Genomic DNA, 17019 nt, shown 5'->3' on the forward strand with positions numbered 1-17019 from the left:
GGCTAAAGGGATCCTGATAGAAGTTTATAAAATTATGAGAATTGTAGATAGGTTAGACAGAATCTTTTTTTCCCAGAGTAGAAATGTTAAATACTACTGGGTTTGTACTTAAGCTGAGTGAGGGAAAGTTGAACTAAGATGTATTGTGCAAGTCTTTTTTTAGCACGGTGGGAAGTGCCGGGGTAGTGGTAGAAGCAGATAGAGTAGAGGCAGCTCAGAGCCTGTTAGACAGATACTTGAATATGCAGGGAGTGGAGGGCAGGGGCAGGGATCATGTACAGTTAAAAGAGATTGAGTTTAATTTGGTGTTGTGTCTGGCACAGGCACATTATGCCAAAGAGCCCATCCTGCGCTGAGTTCTTCGTTCTATAGCGTGATGCTCTGTGGGGGGGAGGGCATGGGGCGTAATCGATAACTCGCCCCTATAGAACTGTTTATTGTTTATGTATTAAAATTCTTTTGTGGGATAATGGTGGGAAATTCCAGTTCATTTATTGTTACATTTTAGCTTGGGTTATACAGTTATTCGCTTGTGTATTTATGGGTCACCCTAACTGTAACCTGGTCTGTGAAGTCACCTCCCCCGTCTATATGAGACTGTTTGGGTTCACTCGCTGTCACGATGCCCTGTCTGTTTTGTGATTATCACAATAAAACCGTTGTTGAGTTAATGATCTTCCTCGTCTGTCATTATGGACCAAATGCTCGCCACAATATTTTGTCCTGGGAAGTGTCTTGGGAGGTTGTTTTGCAACACGGGGAATCTGAATATGGTTACTATTTGGTAGTGAATAAATTTTTATACAAGATGTATCTTATTACTGTCTTAGTTGTGTATTATGCAAATTTAAATACATGTACAAGCTACTCCCTTGAACCAGTGTTTGGTTATCATCTTGGTTGCCATAGAAAGAACAAAATGCATCAGGGTGTACCTGATCTTTGAAATCCCAAGGGACTTTGTAAATAAGTAATGAAACTAAATACTTTACTTTAAAGGCCATCAGAGAGAACAGTCACAACTCAGTAATTTTTGACAAATGTGTTTTTAAATTGACTTTTTTCCCTTCTAAAATAGTTTTTTTCTAACTTAGGTTCTCTCTGGGAATCATGTCAATCTCAGTTGCCCTTTTGGCAGTGGTGAGTATCATTGTCATTCATTTGTGTTTTTGAAGACATATTAAATATTACAGTTTAGAACATGAAAGATATTGGCTGAGATTAAGTATATACCCTGATGGTACTGAACCATTGAGACTCAAAGCAGTGAACTAATATGTCCTTATATCTTTTCGATGATTTTAAGTTCCCTGGCCCCCACCGCTTTATTTTCACCATGGATGTCCAGTCCTTATATACTTCCATCCCCCATCAGGAAGGTCTCAAAGCTCTACGCTTCTTTTTGGATTCCAGACCTAATCAGTTCCCTTCTACCACCACTCTGCTCCGTCTAGCGGAATTAGTCCTTACTCTTAATAATTTCTCCTTTGGCTCCTCCCATTTCCTCCAAACTAAAGGTGTAGCTATGGGCACCCGTATGGGTCCTAGCTATGCCTGCCTTTTTGTTGGGTTTGTGGAACAATCTATGTTCCGTGCCTATTCTGGTATCTGTCCCCCACTTTTCCTTCGCTACATCGACGACTGCATTGGGGCTGCTTCCTGCACGCATGCAGAACTCGTTGACTTTATTAACTTTGCCTCCAACTTTCACCCTGCCCTCAAGTTTACCTGGTCCATTTCCGACACCTCCCTCCCCTTTCTAGATCTTTCTGTCTCTGTCTCTGGATACAGCTTATCCACTGATGTCTACTATAAGCCTACTGACTCTCACAGCTATCTGGACTATTCCTCTTCTCACCCTGTCTCTTGCAAAAACGCCATCCCCTTCTCGCAATTCCTCCGTCTCCGCCGCATCTGCTCTCAGGATGAGGCTTTTCATTCTAGGACGAGGGAGATGTCTTCCTTTTTTAAAGAAAGGGGCTTCCCTTCCTCCACTATCAACTCTGCTCTTAAACGTATCTCCCCCATTTCACATACATCTGCTCTCACTCCATCCTCCCACCACCCCACTAGGAAAAGGGTTCCCCTGGTCCTCACCTACCACCCCACCAGCCTCCGGGTCCAACATATTATTCTCCGTAACTTCCGCCACCTCCAACGGGATCCCACCACTAAGCCCATCTTTCCCTCCCCCCCCCTGCATTCCGCAGGGATCGCTCCCTACACAACTCCCTTGTCCATTCGTCCCCCCCATCCCTCCCCACTGATCTCCCTCCTGGCACTTATCCGTGTAAGCGGAACAAGTGCTACACATGCCCTTACATTTCCTCCCTTACCACCATTCAGGGCCCCAAACAGTCCTTCCAGGTGAGGCATCACTTCACCTGTGAGTCAACTGGGGTGATATACTGCGTCCGGTGCTCCCGATGTGGCCTTTTATATATTGGTGAGACCCGACGCAGACTGGGAGACCGCTTTGCTGAACATCTACGCTCTGTCCGCCAGAGAAAGCAGGATCTCCTAGTGGCCACACATTTTAATTCCACATCCCATTCCCATTCTGACATGTCTGTCCACGGCCTCCTCTACTGTGGAGATGAAGCCACACTCAGGTTGGAGGAACAACACCTTATATTCCGTCTGGGTAGCCTCCAACCTGATGGCATGAACATCGACTTCTCTAACTTCCGCTAAGGCCCCACCTCCCCCTCGTACCCCATCTGTTACTCATTTTTATGCACACATTCTTTCTCTCACTCTCCTTTTTCTCCCTCTGTCCCTCTGAATATACCTCTTGCCCATCCTCTGGGTCACCCCCCCCTTGTCTTTCTTCCCAGACCTCCTGTCCCATGATCCTCTCATATCCCTTTTGCCTATCACCTGTCCAGCTCTCGGCTCTATCCCTCCCCCTCCTGTCTTCTCCTATCATTTTGGATCTCCCCCTCCCCCTCCAACTTTCAAATCCCTTACTCACTCTTCCTTCAGTTAGTCCTGACGAAGGATCTCGGCCTGAAACGTCGACTGTACCTCTTCCTATAGATGCTGCCTGGCCTGCTGCGTTCACCAGCAACTTTGATGTATGTAACTAATATGTCATCTTGTTTCTTTTTAGATCTTTGAATTTCCGGGTTGATTTTCCTTCACTGTGTTTTAATGATTTCAAGATCCTTTTTTTTTAATCATTCACTCTTCCTTGTTAGATTTTGTTTTGTGTATACTCTTTACTTTCACTTTTGTTTGTACACACCACTTCAAATTCTTTTCATTATTGTACTTGTCTCTATGTAGTTCCACTCATTTTCCTTATTAATTTGCAATTTTAAAACCGGCCCTTTTTAAAAATAGCTGCAGTTTGACTTTTCCTGCTGGCTATTGAGGAACTCCGAGGAGAGAGGTAGTGCAACAGCAATAAAGAATACTGTTGAAAGGGGAGGATATGGGAATGTAACTGAATACATCATAAAGTTGAACATACGGATGGCATCAATAGGGAGAGTGCTAATAAAGGGTAGTTGAACAGAGAGTGACTTCTGCATGGGGGTGGAAGGCCTGGCTGTAAAAGGAGGAGGGTTGGGCACGGGGCTAGCAACCCCATCCCATAAAACCCCGGAGCTGCAGAAACTCCAAACAAACTTGTTCCTGGGAGAGGAAGGATCTTCACTGAGAAGACATATGAGGTTGTGTGGTAACAACAGAAGCCACAGGATTGATGACCCTTCTCTCAACCCAGAAGAGATGATTCTGACGAACTGCTGTCGGAGGCCTATGCCACAGTGGGGATGATGGGCTTAAGAAGAAACTAAAATGAAGGAAATGGACAACAAATAGAGATAGGAAAAGCATTGGCAACAGGGAGACGTGGTCCAGAGATTACAAGCAATGATGGAAGAGAATAAAACAGGTAAGCAGATGGAACAAAACTGCAGCTTAATAGGGAGGTTGTTTGGAGAAGAAAGTGCAGGGAAGTTTGGACATTTGGGTCGAGTGCTGACTGGCTGCCATTGATATAGAGCTGCAGCGTAAATGGAGCAGCAGTATATTTGGACCTGCAGAGCGATCCTGAGGATCAGGCATTTTGCACAGACTTGTTTAAGCAAGATGTTACTCACTAGAAAGTAGAGATTTTGTTGCAAGCCCCTTAAATTACTAGGATCAAGGAATCAGGTACAGGTTTGGAAGTAGGTACAGAGGAGATGTCAGGGGTAAGTCTTTTACACAGAGAGTGGTGAGTGCATGGAATGGGCTGCTGGTGGCGGTGGTGGAGGCGGAAACAATAGGGTCTTTTAAGAGACTCTTGGATAGGTACATGGAGTTTAGAAGAATAGAGGGCTATGGGTAACCCTAGGTAGTTCTCAGGTAAGGACATGTTTGGCACAGCTTTGTGGGCTGAAGGGCCTGTATTGTGCTGTCCGTTTTCTATGTTTCTATTCTCTCCTCTTTTAAAACAGTACTATGTGACATGTAAAGCATTGTGCAAGGGAATTTCATGCATCTTCTGTCCTCTTCCATATATTTGTCAATACAGGGTGATAAACTGTTGTGTTAAGAATGTCACCAAGTTTACATTGAAGAAAGTGATTCCACGAACTCCTTCTGAAAAAGTTGTCTCTTTTGAGATGTCCTCACGTTATGACCATAACACATGAGAACAGAATTACACTACTCAGCCCATCGAGTTTGCTCCACCATTTCACCGTGCCTGCTTTATTATCCCTCTCAACCTCATTCTCCTGTGTTCTTCCCGTAATCTTTGACAGCATTACTAATCAACTTTCAATTTAAATATACCCAATGACTTGGTCTCCATTGCTATCTGCACCAGTGAATTCCAGATTCACCACCCTCTGCCTAAAATAGTTCTTCCTCGTCTGTTCTAAAGGGATGTCCTTGTACTCTGAGACCGTGTCCTCCTGTTTGAGACTCTCCCATTACTGGAAACATCCTCTCCATAGCTACTTTTCCTTGGCATTTCAAAATTTGATAGGTTTCAAAGAGATTCCTCCCTCATTTTTCTAAACTCCCGTGAGTACAGGCCCAGAACAATCAAAATCTTCTCATACATTAACCCTTTCTTTCCCAGGATCATTCTAGTAAACCCTCGCCGGACCCTCTCCAGTACCAGCACATCCTTTCTTAGATACGGGACTCAAAGCTGTTCACAATATTCCAAATGTGGACTGACCAATGTCTCAGCAGTTCATCCTTGCATTTATATTCTAGTCCTCTTGAAGTGAATGCTAACTTTGTATTTGTCTGTAAAATGTCTGACTCTTCTGCTCAGCTGGGAGATGATCAGGAGTATTTTGCTAATGTCTCTGATCCTTGCTCGCACTGTTGTCCAGATAGCCATGGACTCCCGGTTGCCTGGCTCTCCTCCCCTGATACTGGGTACAGAATGCAGAACACAATAACTCCATGTGCTTAGTATGGGCTGTGTGTGTGTGTGCTCCTGGAATGATGCAGTCAATGAAATTTCATCTTGAGCAGATCTAATGCATTTTCCACCATGATCTTGGTGCTTTGGTGTCTCCTGCATCTGTGCTCGACTGATGAATGTAGTGAAGGACAGCTCTTCTTACCCCAAGGATCCAACCCTCCAGTCATTTGCCATCAAATAAGATGACATATGCTCTGAAGCCATCTGGGACCAACCAAAGGTGCATTTGATCGTCCTGTACATCTTTTCATATAATTACAAATCTCTGCTAAATACTGTAAAACTATTCCCTCAGCGAGTTGTTGGACAGCGATGCGGCTGGACATATTGCGTACTGTTGTTGTGTTGTCACCTGGACTTTTTGTGTACTCTTGTCATGCCGAAATGGTGTGTGGTGTGAGTGAACACCTTGGACAATCTTGCTGTGATTGCAGGACCTTGTTGGACATTGGTAACATAGAATACTGCAAGTCCCGTTCACTGGTTCATTGACAAGACCGATGATGGAGAAGCTGTTTTGCCTCAGTTGTAGTGAGGACTCCTTTCAGTGCTGTCCTCCAGTATTCACTCCGTGCTGCCCTCTTGTGTTTGCTTGCTGAAAGAACGAGCTGTATTCGGACAACCTGCCATAAATCTAGTCATTTCACTCAGACATGGGCTATTTTTTTCTTTGTGACTGTATGTTTTCCTGAAATTTTAACCATATGTGCTATTTGAGCTATGTGTGATGTGGACTTGGTAATATGTTGTGCACTTTGGGCCCACAGGAATGCTATTCCATTTTGCTATATTTTTATGTGGTTGAATGATAATTAAATTTGAACTTGAAATTCTTCATGATTTGCAATGACACGAACGTTGAAGGAATGGAAATCTTTCCTACATTCCTGTGCCTAAGATGTTACCTTTTCCTTTTTGATATCAATTCAGGTGAAGTCACGTCTTTGCCAACCCTAAGTGTACCTAATTGTACCCAAGTGACCTTTCTCATGTGGTGATGAGCAGCAGATTGGCCACCAGGGCAGAGGTCTACTACAGGCACACTGCCATGATTCTGTGGCATTGTAGTTCAGAGTCAAAGTGATCTTGCCCTCCACAAAGAGTGCAGAGTGGGGATGAGCTCAGCCAAAGTTCTTTCTATGGAATGTTGTACATCTCAGTGATGACAGTCTTCGAGAAACTAAACTTGCAAATGCATTGTTCATCGCTGAGCTCCAAGTAGGAAGTGGGGTCTCTGAAGATTCTTTAAACACGTAAACATTTATTTGCTTCTTCCCCAGAGGTCCCTTCCTCACTTTGAGTGACCAGTCATACACATAGCAACAACTCCAGTAATAGAGGCTGCCAACAGCCTCACATCTTGGAATTAGTATCTTCCGCATCTAAATGCTAGAGAGAAAAATAGTTTGGGACACAATCTTTGGATCTTGAAAGGCGTCCGAGCTGCCTGCAAACAGGTCTAAAACTGCATTGTAATGTCTCCCAGAGAAGCATGGCTTCCTGACCTCAACCACAAGATGAGTCCATTAAATGTATGACATTTGGTTTGGCAGCCATGGTAGTGTGACACTATTACAGTTCTGGGTGGCAGGGTTTGGAGTTCAATGTCAGCATCCTCTGTAAGGATCCTGTATGTGTTCCCTGTGCAATATGTGGGTCTTCTCCAGGTGATCCAGTTTCTTCCCACAGTCCAAAGACATACTGGTCAGTAGGTTAATTGGCCATTATAAATTGTGCTGTGATGAAGGTAGGTGGATGTGATTGGGGGTTGCTGACAATGCAGCTGGAAGGGCAGAATGGCCTATTCCATGCTATATCTCTGGATAAATAAGCACAGTTTGATCCACACTGACTCCTTATAAATAAATACACTAATTGCTTGAAATGAAAGAGAAGATCAGCATTTTGGGTTGGCTGTTTGTTTGTAGGGCTGTTCGCCAAGTTGGAGATTAGATCGCAAACGTTTCTTCACCAGTCGAGGTGACATCATCAGTGCATGATTGAGTGTTGTTTTTTGCAGACTGCTTGCATCTATATTGACCTGACTCATTGTTATGATTGGTTGGCTGTCTGCTGGCTGCTAGCCTCCACTGTGTCCCAGCCAACCAGATGACTGAATTATCTCCACTGGCCTATATACATGGTTACCAGTCATTGTAAGTGTTGCTTTGCTCAAGTGTCCAAGGCTCATCCCTCAGCTCCGATCCCACAGATGCACAGGTTCATAAATTGTGTCAAGTTCAAAAAGATTGTTAATATTCTCTTCTGCTGAGAACCAAGCTTCTATGAATTCTCTTGATGCCGGAATTCTCAGATGACTTGTGTGCTCCTTGGTCTTCACTTACTGAGATGAGTGACAGAGGATCACTAGCTAATGTTTGTGTAGTCTATGTGGGCTGGTGCGTCTTTGGGTCTTGAGACAAGTGTTCTAATGGTTATGCTAGGTTTGTGAGCTAGCATTATTCTGTGTGGTTGGAGCAGTCTCGCCATCATTTCAGAATTATTTCTGATGTACGGTAGGGTTAGCCTCTTCCTTGTCTGTTCAGTAGGTTGTTTTGCTGGATGAGACACCTTCTAATGAAGTTTTTTGGATAGCCATTGCGTGTGAATACTTTGGAAAGGTCATTTTTTGATTTCTTCTTGAGTTCTGTGCTACTGCAGTGAATAGTGTTGGGATGGAACTTCATTTGTGGCAGTTGGGGTGATTGCTGTGATAATTGAGAATTCAGTCCATTTTTATTCCCTTCCAGTAAACCGATGTTTCCAAACTTCCATCTGCATTTCTCTTCATCAGCGCATCTAGGAAAGGAAGTTAGACACTAATTGCTGTCTTTGATTTCATTCCAAAAATGATTTATTATTCTAACTTGTTGTAATTCCCTGTTTTAGTCGGAAAAGTAGTCACATCATTCAGAAGGTAAAAGAACTCTGCAAGAACCCAAGTGTGATTCTGCATCCCGGTGCTACCTACTGTGGCCAACACCTTCTGCTATAGCAGGGCTCCGATTGGCTAGATGCAGCTGAGAATTCTTCTCTTTTTGTGATGGTGTTGGCCTGGGGAATGGGCAGAGCATTCTGTAGTCCTGATGTCATGATGAGGCAGTTGATTGGCTCAAGGCCAGGGCAAGATTCGTAATGAAATGCTCTCTGGTGACACGTACCTGGAGAATGCAGGCAAACACCTCAGCTCCCAAGCTTGAGGAAGGAATTACCCTTTGGCACCAGTGCCAGAACTGCAATCAAGTCACCTTTAATTTTTCATAAACAGGATATCTCTTTAGGCTACCATAGTATGCCAGAAGGACCAGTACCTCAGCTTACTACATCTTACGTAAATAACATGGATGAAGGCATGAAACTAATGGTTACTTTAGTTGCTGGTGAAACAATGACAGGCAGGAAAGAAAATTATAAAGGAGGAATAAAGAGGCTGCACACGAATATGGAGAGGTTAAGGGAATAGACAAAGGTCTGGTAAATGACAATTAAGTTTGAAACTGCCAGTTTTGGTTAAAAAAAAACTGAAGAAGCATGAATTGACTTTAATACTTAAATCCGTCATATACATGAGTAATCTTTACGTTTTGTCTCCATCTAAATGTGCAATTTGCAATTTATAGTAAATTATAATATATAGTAGGTACAACAGAGCAGGCAATATAACATAGAAATACAATTGTATCAGCATGAATTAATCAATCTGATGGCCTGGTAGAAGAAGCTGTCTCGGAGCCTGTGGGCCCTGGCTTTTATGCTGCAGCACCGTTTCCCAAATGGTAGCAGCTGGAACAGTTTGTAGTTGGGGTGACTCAGGTCCCCAATGATCCTTTGGGCCCTTTTTACACACCTGTCTTTGTAAGTGTCCTGAATAGTGGGAAATTCACATCTACAGATGTGCTGGGCTGTCCGCACCACTCTCTGCAGAGTCCTGTGATTGAGGGAAGTACAGTTCCCATACCAGGCAGTGATGCAGCCAGTCAGGATGCTCTCAATTGTGCCCCTGTAGAAAGTTCTTAGCATTTAGGGGCCCATACCAAAGTTCCTCAACCATCTGAGGTGAAAGAAGCATTGTTGTGCCTTTTTCACCACACAGCCGGTATGTACTGACCACGTGAGATCCTCGGTGATGTTTATGCTGAGGAACTTAAAGCTGTTCACCCTCTCAACCCCAGGTCCATTGATGTCAATAGGGGTTAGCCTGTCTCCATTCCTTCTGTAGTCCACAACCAGCTCCTTTGTTTTTGTGACATTGAGTGAGAGGTTGTTTTCTTGACACCACTGTGTCAGAGAGATGACTTCTTCTCTGTAGGCTGCCTTGTTATTATTTGAGATTAGGCCAATCAGTGTTGTGTCATCAGCAAATTTAGTTAGCAGATTGGAGCTGTGGGTGGCGACACAGTCATGGGAATACAGAGAGTAAAGGAGGGGGCTCAGGACAGAGCCCGGGGGGGGAGGGCTCCTGTGTTGAGGGTCAGGGGGGCAGTGGTGAGGGAGCCCACTCTTATCACCTGCCAGTGATCTGACAGGAAGTCCAGCATCCAGCTACACAAGGCAGGGCAAAGGACAAGGTCTCTGAGCTTCTTGTCCAGCCTGGAGGGAATTATGGTGTTGAATACTGAACTGTAGTCCAAGAACAGCATTCTCACATAAACATCCTTCTTCTCCAGATGTGTAAGGAAGGTGAGCAGAGCTGTGGCTATTGCATCATCTGTTGATCGGTTGTGTCGGTAGGTGAATTGTAGGGGGTCCAGTGTGGGTGGTAGCAAGCTGCAGATGTAGTCCTTGACCAGCCTCTCAAAGCATTTGCTTATTATTGAGGTGAGTGTGACAGGACGCCAGTCATTCAGACATGTTACCTTGGTCTTTTTAGGTACAGGAACAATGCTGGATGTTTTGAAGCAGGAGTGCACTCTACACTGGGAGAGGGAGAGATTAAAAATGTCTGTAAACACACCTGCCAGTTGTGCCGGGCACACTCTGAGTACCCGTCCTGGGATGGCGTCCGGTCCCACAGCCTTGCGACTGTCCACTCGTGGGAAACACCTGGGTACTTCAACCTCAGAGATGACTGAGATGCAAGTCGTATCAGCAGCTCTCCTCGGGGGCTTCGTGTTGGCGACATCGAACCGAGCGTAAAAAAGTGTTAGTTCGTCTGGGAGAGAAGCAGTGATGTTGACAGCACCACTGCCTTGGCTCTGAAATCTACAATGGTGTGCAGACCTTGCCATATGCTGCGTGCATTGTTGGTGGAGAGTTGTGTCTGGATCTTGTCCCTGTATTGTCCATTCGCTGCCTTGATAACTTTGCGCAGATTGTGGCTGCATTTCCTGGTGGTTACCGGCAATGTAACGCCTGTCTCCCGCGAAGAGAGCTGCTCGCACGCAGCTTGTTGATCCAGGGTTTCTGGTCTGGAAAGACCCGGACCAATTTTTGGGGGACAACATCCTCGATGCACTTCTGGATGAAACTTGTGACCCCTTCCGTGAACTCGGAGATATCCTCATCATGGAAGACATTCCAGATGACGTCACCAAAGCCTTCACCATCAAAGTCTTAATGGTGAAATTAACTTGATATCCTAGAGCATGATTCACAAAAGGTAGTTATAGTAGTGATTACAAAAGCTACAGCATGTCATGATTGTATTGTTCAGGGAATTTAATACAAAATTAGGGCGGTTATACTCAGTTGTGATGTGCATTATTGAGACCATATCTGTAGTGCTACAGATAGTTTTGGTTTTGATTATAAAGTATCAGAAGATGCTTGGAGATGATTTGCTGGACTGCTAAGTAGACTAGGTAGACTGAACAATATTTCCTTAAAAGACTAGATTTTGGACTTCAGATGAATAGGAGAGAACAATTGAAATTTTGAGAGGCCTTGACAGGTTAAATATAAGAAAATGTTTCCTCTTTTGGGAGAATTTAGTACAAGGGGATCGCTGCTTAAACATAAAAGGGATGTCATTTAAGATTGATGAGATGATTTTTTCTTATTGTGATGAATCTTAGGAACTCTTCCCCAGCCTTCGGAGGAATCAGGATCTCTGAATTATTTTAAGGCAGAGGGAGAAACTTGATAGGTGGAGAGGGGGTGTCGGGGGGATGAAAATGTTCCCTCCCTCCCATATGTATACAAACTACAGATACGGTCATTGCTTCTGACACGTTGTGATAACACTAATTCTTTGTAATGGATATTTTTACATGTTTTGATACTGTGCAATGAGAAAATGGGGAACTACAGAGAGCACAATTTTTAACTTCTACTTTGACTCATAAAGGGCCACAGCACAGAAACAGGCCCTTTATCCCATCTAATCCAAACCAGTTACTTGCCCATCAGCCTGTACTTTGACCATAGCCCTCCGTCTCCTCTCAACCATATACATATCCAAACCTCTCTATCTAGAGATAGTAGTAGCATCAGGGAGCCATGTTATATTGAGACTGGAGCAAAAACCACTTCTGGGATCAGTAGCCATGAAAACACAGCGATCACAATATGTTTGGGCACAGTTAGATCTGATTTTTGTTAATCATTTTCAGATTCCTTACCTCTGTGGAGATTGGAGTCAAAAATTAAACAGAACATTGCTACTGTGAACATAATTCATGAAAGAAACCAAATGAACTTTTCGATCTGCATTAAGAAAAGAAACAAATGTGAACATTTCCTGCAGGAGATACAGCAGGTAAGTTAAATTTGCAACTGGTAGTCTTGCCCAAAACTTGCTTGATTGAGTTCAGTGCAGTCTGACTTTATCAGCCTGAAGGTATCAGCAAAAATCAGGCAGTTGTTACATCATAGGAAACAGAAGACATTGTGTCAACCCAGAGCAGTTATCAAGGGGTAGAAGTGGTCATTAGGCAGACAATGGGGCCTGCATTTCAGAAACTCAACATTCTTACAGGCACAGACTGTCCTAAACTTGTATGTTACCTCTAGAACGCAGACTAATCAGAATCAACCTCTCAAGGGCAAACACCCAATCAAAGTCAAAAATTCATTTGAAAAACTGGTAGATAGTTATTCTCAAACAACAGGAATTCTGCAGATGCTGGAAATTCAAGCAACATACATCAAAGTTGCTGGTGAACGCAGCAGGCCAGGCAGCATCTATAGGAAGAGGCGCAGTCGACGTTTCAGGCCGAGACCCTTCGTCAGATAGTTATTCTTTTTTGGTGTATTGCAGTATATTGGTCGATTGTGTCATCATGCATCAGTAATGCTAACAGGGTTATTGAAACTGTGTGCTGCATCAAAACCCAGAATTTAATCACTGGTATCATGAGAAAACATATTTTTGATTCATGTAAATCTTTCCCATTAGTGGGAAAATGTTTGTTTTAGCAGACAACAATCTGTCTCTATATCTTAGATTATGAGAACACTCAGTCCTCTTTTATTGTCATTTAGAAATGCATACATGCATTAAGAAATGATACAATGTTTCTCCAGAGTGATATCACAGAAAACAAGACAGACGAAAGACTGACACTGACAGAACCACATAACTATCACATATAGTTACAGCAGTGCAAAGCAATACCATAATTTGATAAAAAAAACGACCATAGGCACAGTAAAAAAAATAGTCTCAAAGTCCCGAGTCGATCGACTCCCGAGTCCCCAATAGCAGGTGGCAAAAAGGAGAAACTCCCTGCCATAAACCTCCAGGCACCGTCAACTTGCTGATGCCTTGTAAGTAGCCGACCCCAGCCGAGCCTGAATCCATCCGTCCGAAAACTCCAAGCTTCCGACCAGCTCCTCCGATACAGCCTCCCGAGCGCCATCCTCTGCCAAGCGCCTTCGACCTCACCCTGGCCGCTGAAACACTCAAAGCCGAGGACTTCAGGGCCTTTTGCTCCAGAGATTCCGGTTACCACACAGTAGCAGCAGTACCAAAGCAGACGTTTCAGAAGTTTTTCAGATGTTCCGCTATGCACTCACGTCCGTCTCCATCAAATCAGAATTGTGCATGGTCCCCTACTTGACAAATAACAGATATTCATCACCGAAGTGGCCGCGTCGCGCGCCGCCATCTTCTCCCCCCTCCATCTACAGGCCATATAGAATCAATGAAAGAAAAGAGGAAGAAGTGATCAATTATGAGATTTTTGATGTATAAACAACTTGCTAATTTGAAAGTATTATTTAAGGTTCAAGTTTGTCGTTCAACATGTATAGAGCTAAACAAATCATCGTTCCTCTGGGGCCAGGGTGCAAAACACAATACTTGCGGTCACACACAGCATATCTAGTTACGATCCAGCCACATACAGTCACAAAATAAAATCAGCACACGTGCCTGAGTGGCTTGGCCTGTAGATTGGCAGGTTAACATAAAGTGTGAGGTGCATGCTTCTGTAAGACTGCATAATGTTACTGGCACTGTTATAATAAAACAAGCAGTCTTATAAATACGTGAAAGAGCGGCAATAAAAGATGAAAAAGGCCAGTGCATGGTGTGAGTGTGTCTGTGAGTTGGGGACTGGGGAGCTGGTATGGTTTGCCATTCTGGTTCTTGTTAATTCATATTTCTCTTTCACATTTAATAAAGATTAACCAATGGATGAAGCAAATAGACTTCATTTCACAGGATTGCCTTCAGGTTAGTGCCTTTGCTCATCTGAAATCTTCTTAACCCTAACCAGCAACATACTAAAGGTGATATGAGGATGTCTGTTAAAGAAATGAATCATACAGACATGGAAGTTTCTCTGAATCGATTCACTGAATTGTAAATCGCACATAAATGATTTGTTTGTGCTTAGAAATATTGATTATGGTGCATAAATTCTTAGTTAACAATATGATTTATTTTTGTTCCCCTTGTTAGGTTCATATTTTCATGAAATGGTTTAAAAGCTGGCTGTAAATGAAAGGAAGCAAAGTCTTGCAATGGCAGATATTGTTGAAAACTATCTGTTGTTTCGTTAATCTTATCAAGTTCTATATTCTCCCCTATTTAGCTTCTACTGTTCTTTGTTAGAACAGCATACCAAATACCTTCTTTGGCAAATGTTAGAGAAGTTAATTCTAGTCATTTTACAAAGCTCAGTTACAGCACTGAAAGTTTTAAAAAGACAGTTGAAATCTGAAACAAACAGAAAATGCTGAAGAGTTAAGCTGGTCAGGTGGCATCAATAATGGATCCCTGTGGATCACCACTGGTCTCAGACCTCCAGTAATGATAAGTCCTTTCAACCACTGTCTTCCATGGGCAAGTCAATTCTGATTTTCAAACAGCCAATTCACTATTGATCCAATATATCTTAATGTTATAGATGAGCCTCCCACAATGGACCTTGTCAAACATCTTACTACTTACATTTACAACTCTGCCTTCATCTCCTCAGAAAACTCAGTCAAATAAGACACACCTTGCACTGCACAAAGCCATGCTGACGGTCTCTAATTAAACTGTGGTTTTCCAAATGCTTACAAATCATTTACCTAAGAATCTTCTCTAGTAACTTCCCTTCCATTGATGTGAGACTGACCAATTTCCAGGATCATCCCTTTTTCTCTTCTTGAATAATGCGACAACATTAGCTACTTGCCTCTCCTCCATGATTTGTCCTGTGACTAGACAGGACATTAAGGGCCCAGTAATCTCATTTCTTGCCTCACTCAATAACCTGGGGTATATCCCGTCAGGCCCTGGGGACATATCCACCATCATGTTCTTTAAGAGAGCTAATACTGCTACTTTATTTATCTTGAAATGTGCTAGCAAATTAACACACTGATCTCCTTATCGCCCACATCCTTCTCTTTCATAAATACCGAAGCAAAGTACTCATTTAGGTCTTCATCCTCATCCTCCACCTCCAAGCATACAATATGCTCCTTCCTTTATCCTTGAATGGACCAACCTTGTTATCATCTTGCTCGAGGTGTATGTATATACATTCAGTGGCCACTTTATTAGGTACATCCTGTACCCTGCACTGAGTACATACCTGTGGTCTTCTGTTACTGTACCTTCAGCACTTCAAGGTTTGACATGTTGTGCATTCGTAGATGCTCTTTTGCACACCAATGTTGTAAGGAGTGGTTCTTTGAGTTACTGTCAGCTTGAACCAGTCTGGCCATTCTCCTCTGACCTCTCTCATTAACAATTGCTGCTCACTGGATGTTTTTTTGGTTTTTCACAACATTCTCTGTAAACTTTAGAGACTGTTGTGTGTGAATATCCCAGGAGATCAGCAGTTTCTGAAATGCTCAATCCACTCTGTCTGGCACCAACAATCATTCCACAGTCAAAGTCACTTGGATCACATTTCATCCCCATTCTGATGTTTGGTCTGAACAACAACTGAACTTCTTGACTATGCCTGCATGCTTTTATGCTTTGAATTGCTGCTGCATGATTGGCTGATCAGTTATTTGCATTAACGAGCAGGTTACCTATTAAAGTCGCCACAGCGTGTGCATCATACATAATGTATATACGTACACAATGTAGTCCTGTATTGTAAAATATAATTGTTCCCTGTTAAAGGAAACTGTTTCCATCATGGCCAGAAATCTGGGACTCTTTCAGTATAGAAAGAGTCCGATTTATGTAACACCTCATCATCTCTCATCAGAACATCCCAAATCATTTTCCAGTGACCCCATCCTTGGTGGAGGCAGATTGCAGCTTTCTTTCAGAAGGTGCCAAGGCAGTCTGGAGCATATTTCAACATCTCTATCAAATATGTTGCTACTGAATACTGAATAAAGAGGTGCTTTATCCAAACTGGTCTGTATCTTTCAGGTCTGGCGATCTGATGTGAACTTCTCACCACGAATCACTCTGTGTCCCTTTGAGATATGTAAGTATCATGTAATTTATTAACAACATTTTATTGCAAGATACAGTATGCAAGTTTTGAAATGTTTGCAGCTAGCAGCATTGGCTGTGTTTATGCTGCTCTTGTCATGCAGTCTGGCCGGGTCCCCTGACATAGATGATATTAGATTGAGGCCAATGCTGGCCAGTAGGTTAGAAATTATGGTGGAAGAGCATTCATCTTTTGCCTGGCCATATTTCAAGAATGATACCCTATTTTAAAATGCTTGATCAGTTTTGAAATTATCGCATTGTACAGTAACAGTGTACAATGGTAATGATCAAGGACATTAGCATCAGAAGCAGGTTTATTGTCACAGGCCTAAACTAACCTTAATGCGAGTTACGCTGCTGGCAGTGGGCATCACTGCCATAGCTCATAAAATTTGTTGTTTTGTGGCAGTAGTTCAGTGCAAGACATAAAATTTACTATGTTACAAAAACTAAATAAATACTGCAAAAGAATAGAGGGAATTCCATTTAGAACGGAGATGAGGAGGAATTTCTTTAGCCAGAGGGTGGTGAATCTGTGGAATTCATTTAATGGATGGCTGTGGAAGCCAGGTCATGGTGTATATTTAAAGTGGAGGTTGATAGGTTCTTGATTAGTTAGGGTGTCAAAGGTTATGGGGAGAAGGCAGGAGAATGTTGTTGGGAAGGATAGTAAATCAGCCATGATGGAATGGCAGAGCAGAAGAATAGTGTTGATGGACCATTCAGAGATCTCTCTGATGGT

General features: G+C 43.0%; 1 protein-coding gene across 2 annotated transcripts in view; it reads left to right on the forward strand.

The window, feature by feature from the left end:
• Nucleotides 1-17019, forward strand: part of LOC134356656 (interleukin-17 receptor C-like) — a 107258-nt gene that overhangs the window by 75652 nt on the left and 14587 nt on the right. For both annotated transcript variants that reach the window (XM_063067639.1, XM_063067640.1), the window contains exons 13-16: nt 1095-1140; nt 11989-12134; nt 14004-14054; nt 16209-16266. In XM_063067639.1, the coding sequence (XP_062923709.1) occupies nt 1095-1140; nt 11989-12134; nt 14004-14054; nt 16209-16266 (301 nt within the window). The remainder of the gene's footprint in view (nt 1-1094; nt 1141-11988; nt 12135-14003; nt 14055-16208; nt 16267-17019) is intronic.

Source organism: Mobula hypostoma, chromosome 15 (genome assembly GCF_963921235.1).
Source record: "Mobula hypostoma chromosome 15, sMobHyp1.1, whole genome shotgun sequence".
Lineage (NCBI taxonomy): Eukaryota > Metazoa > Chordata > Chondrichthyes > Myliobatiformes > Myliobatidae > Mobula > Mobula hypostoma.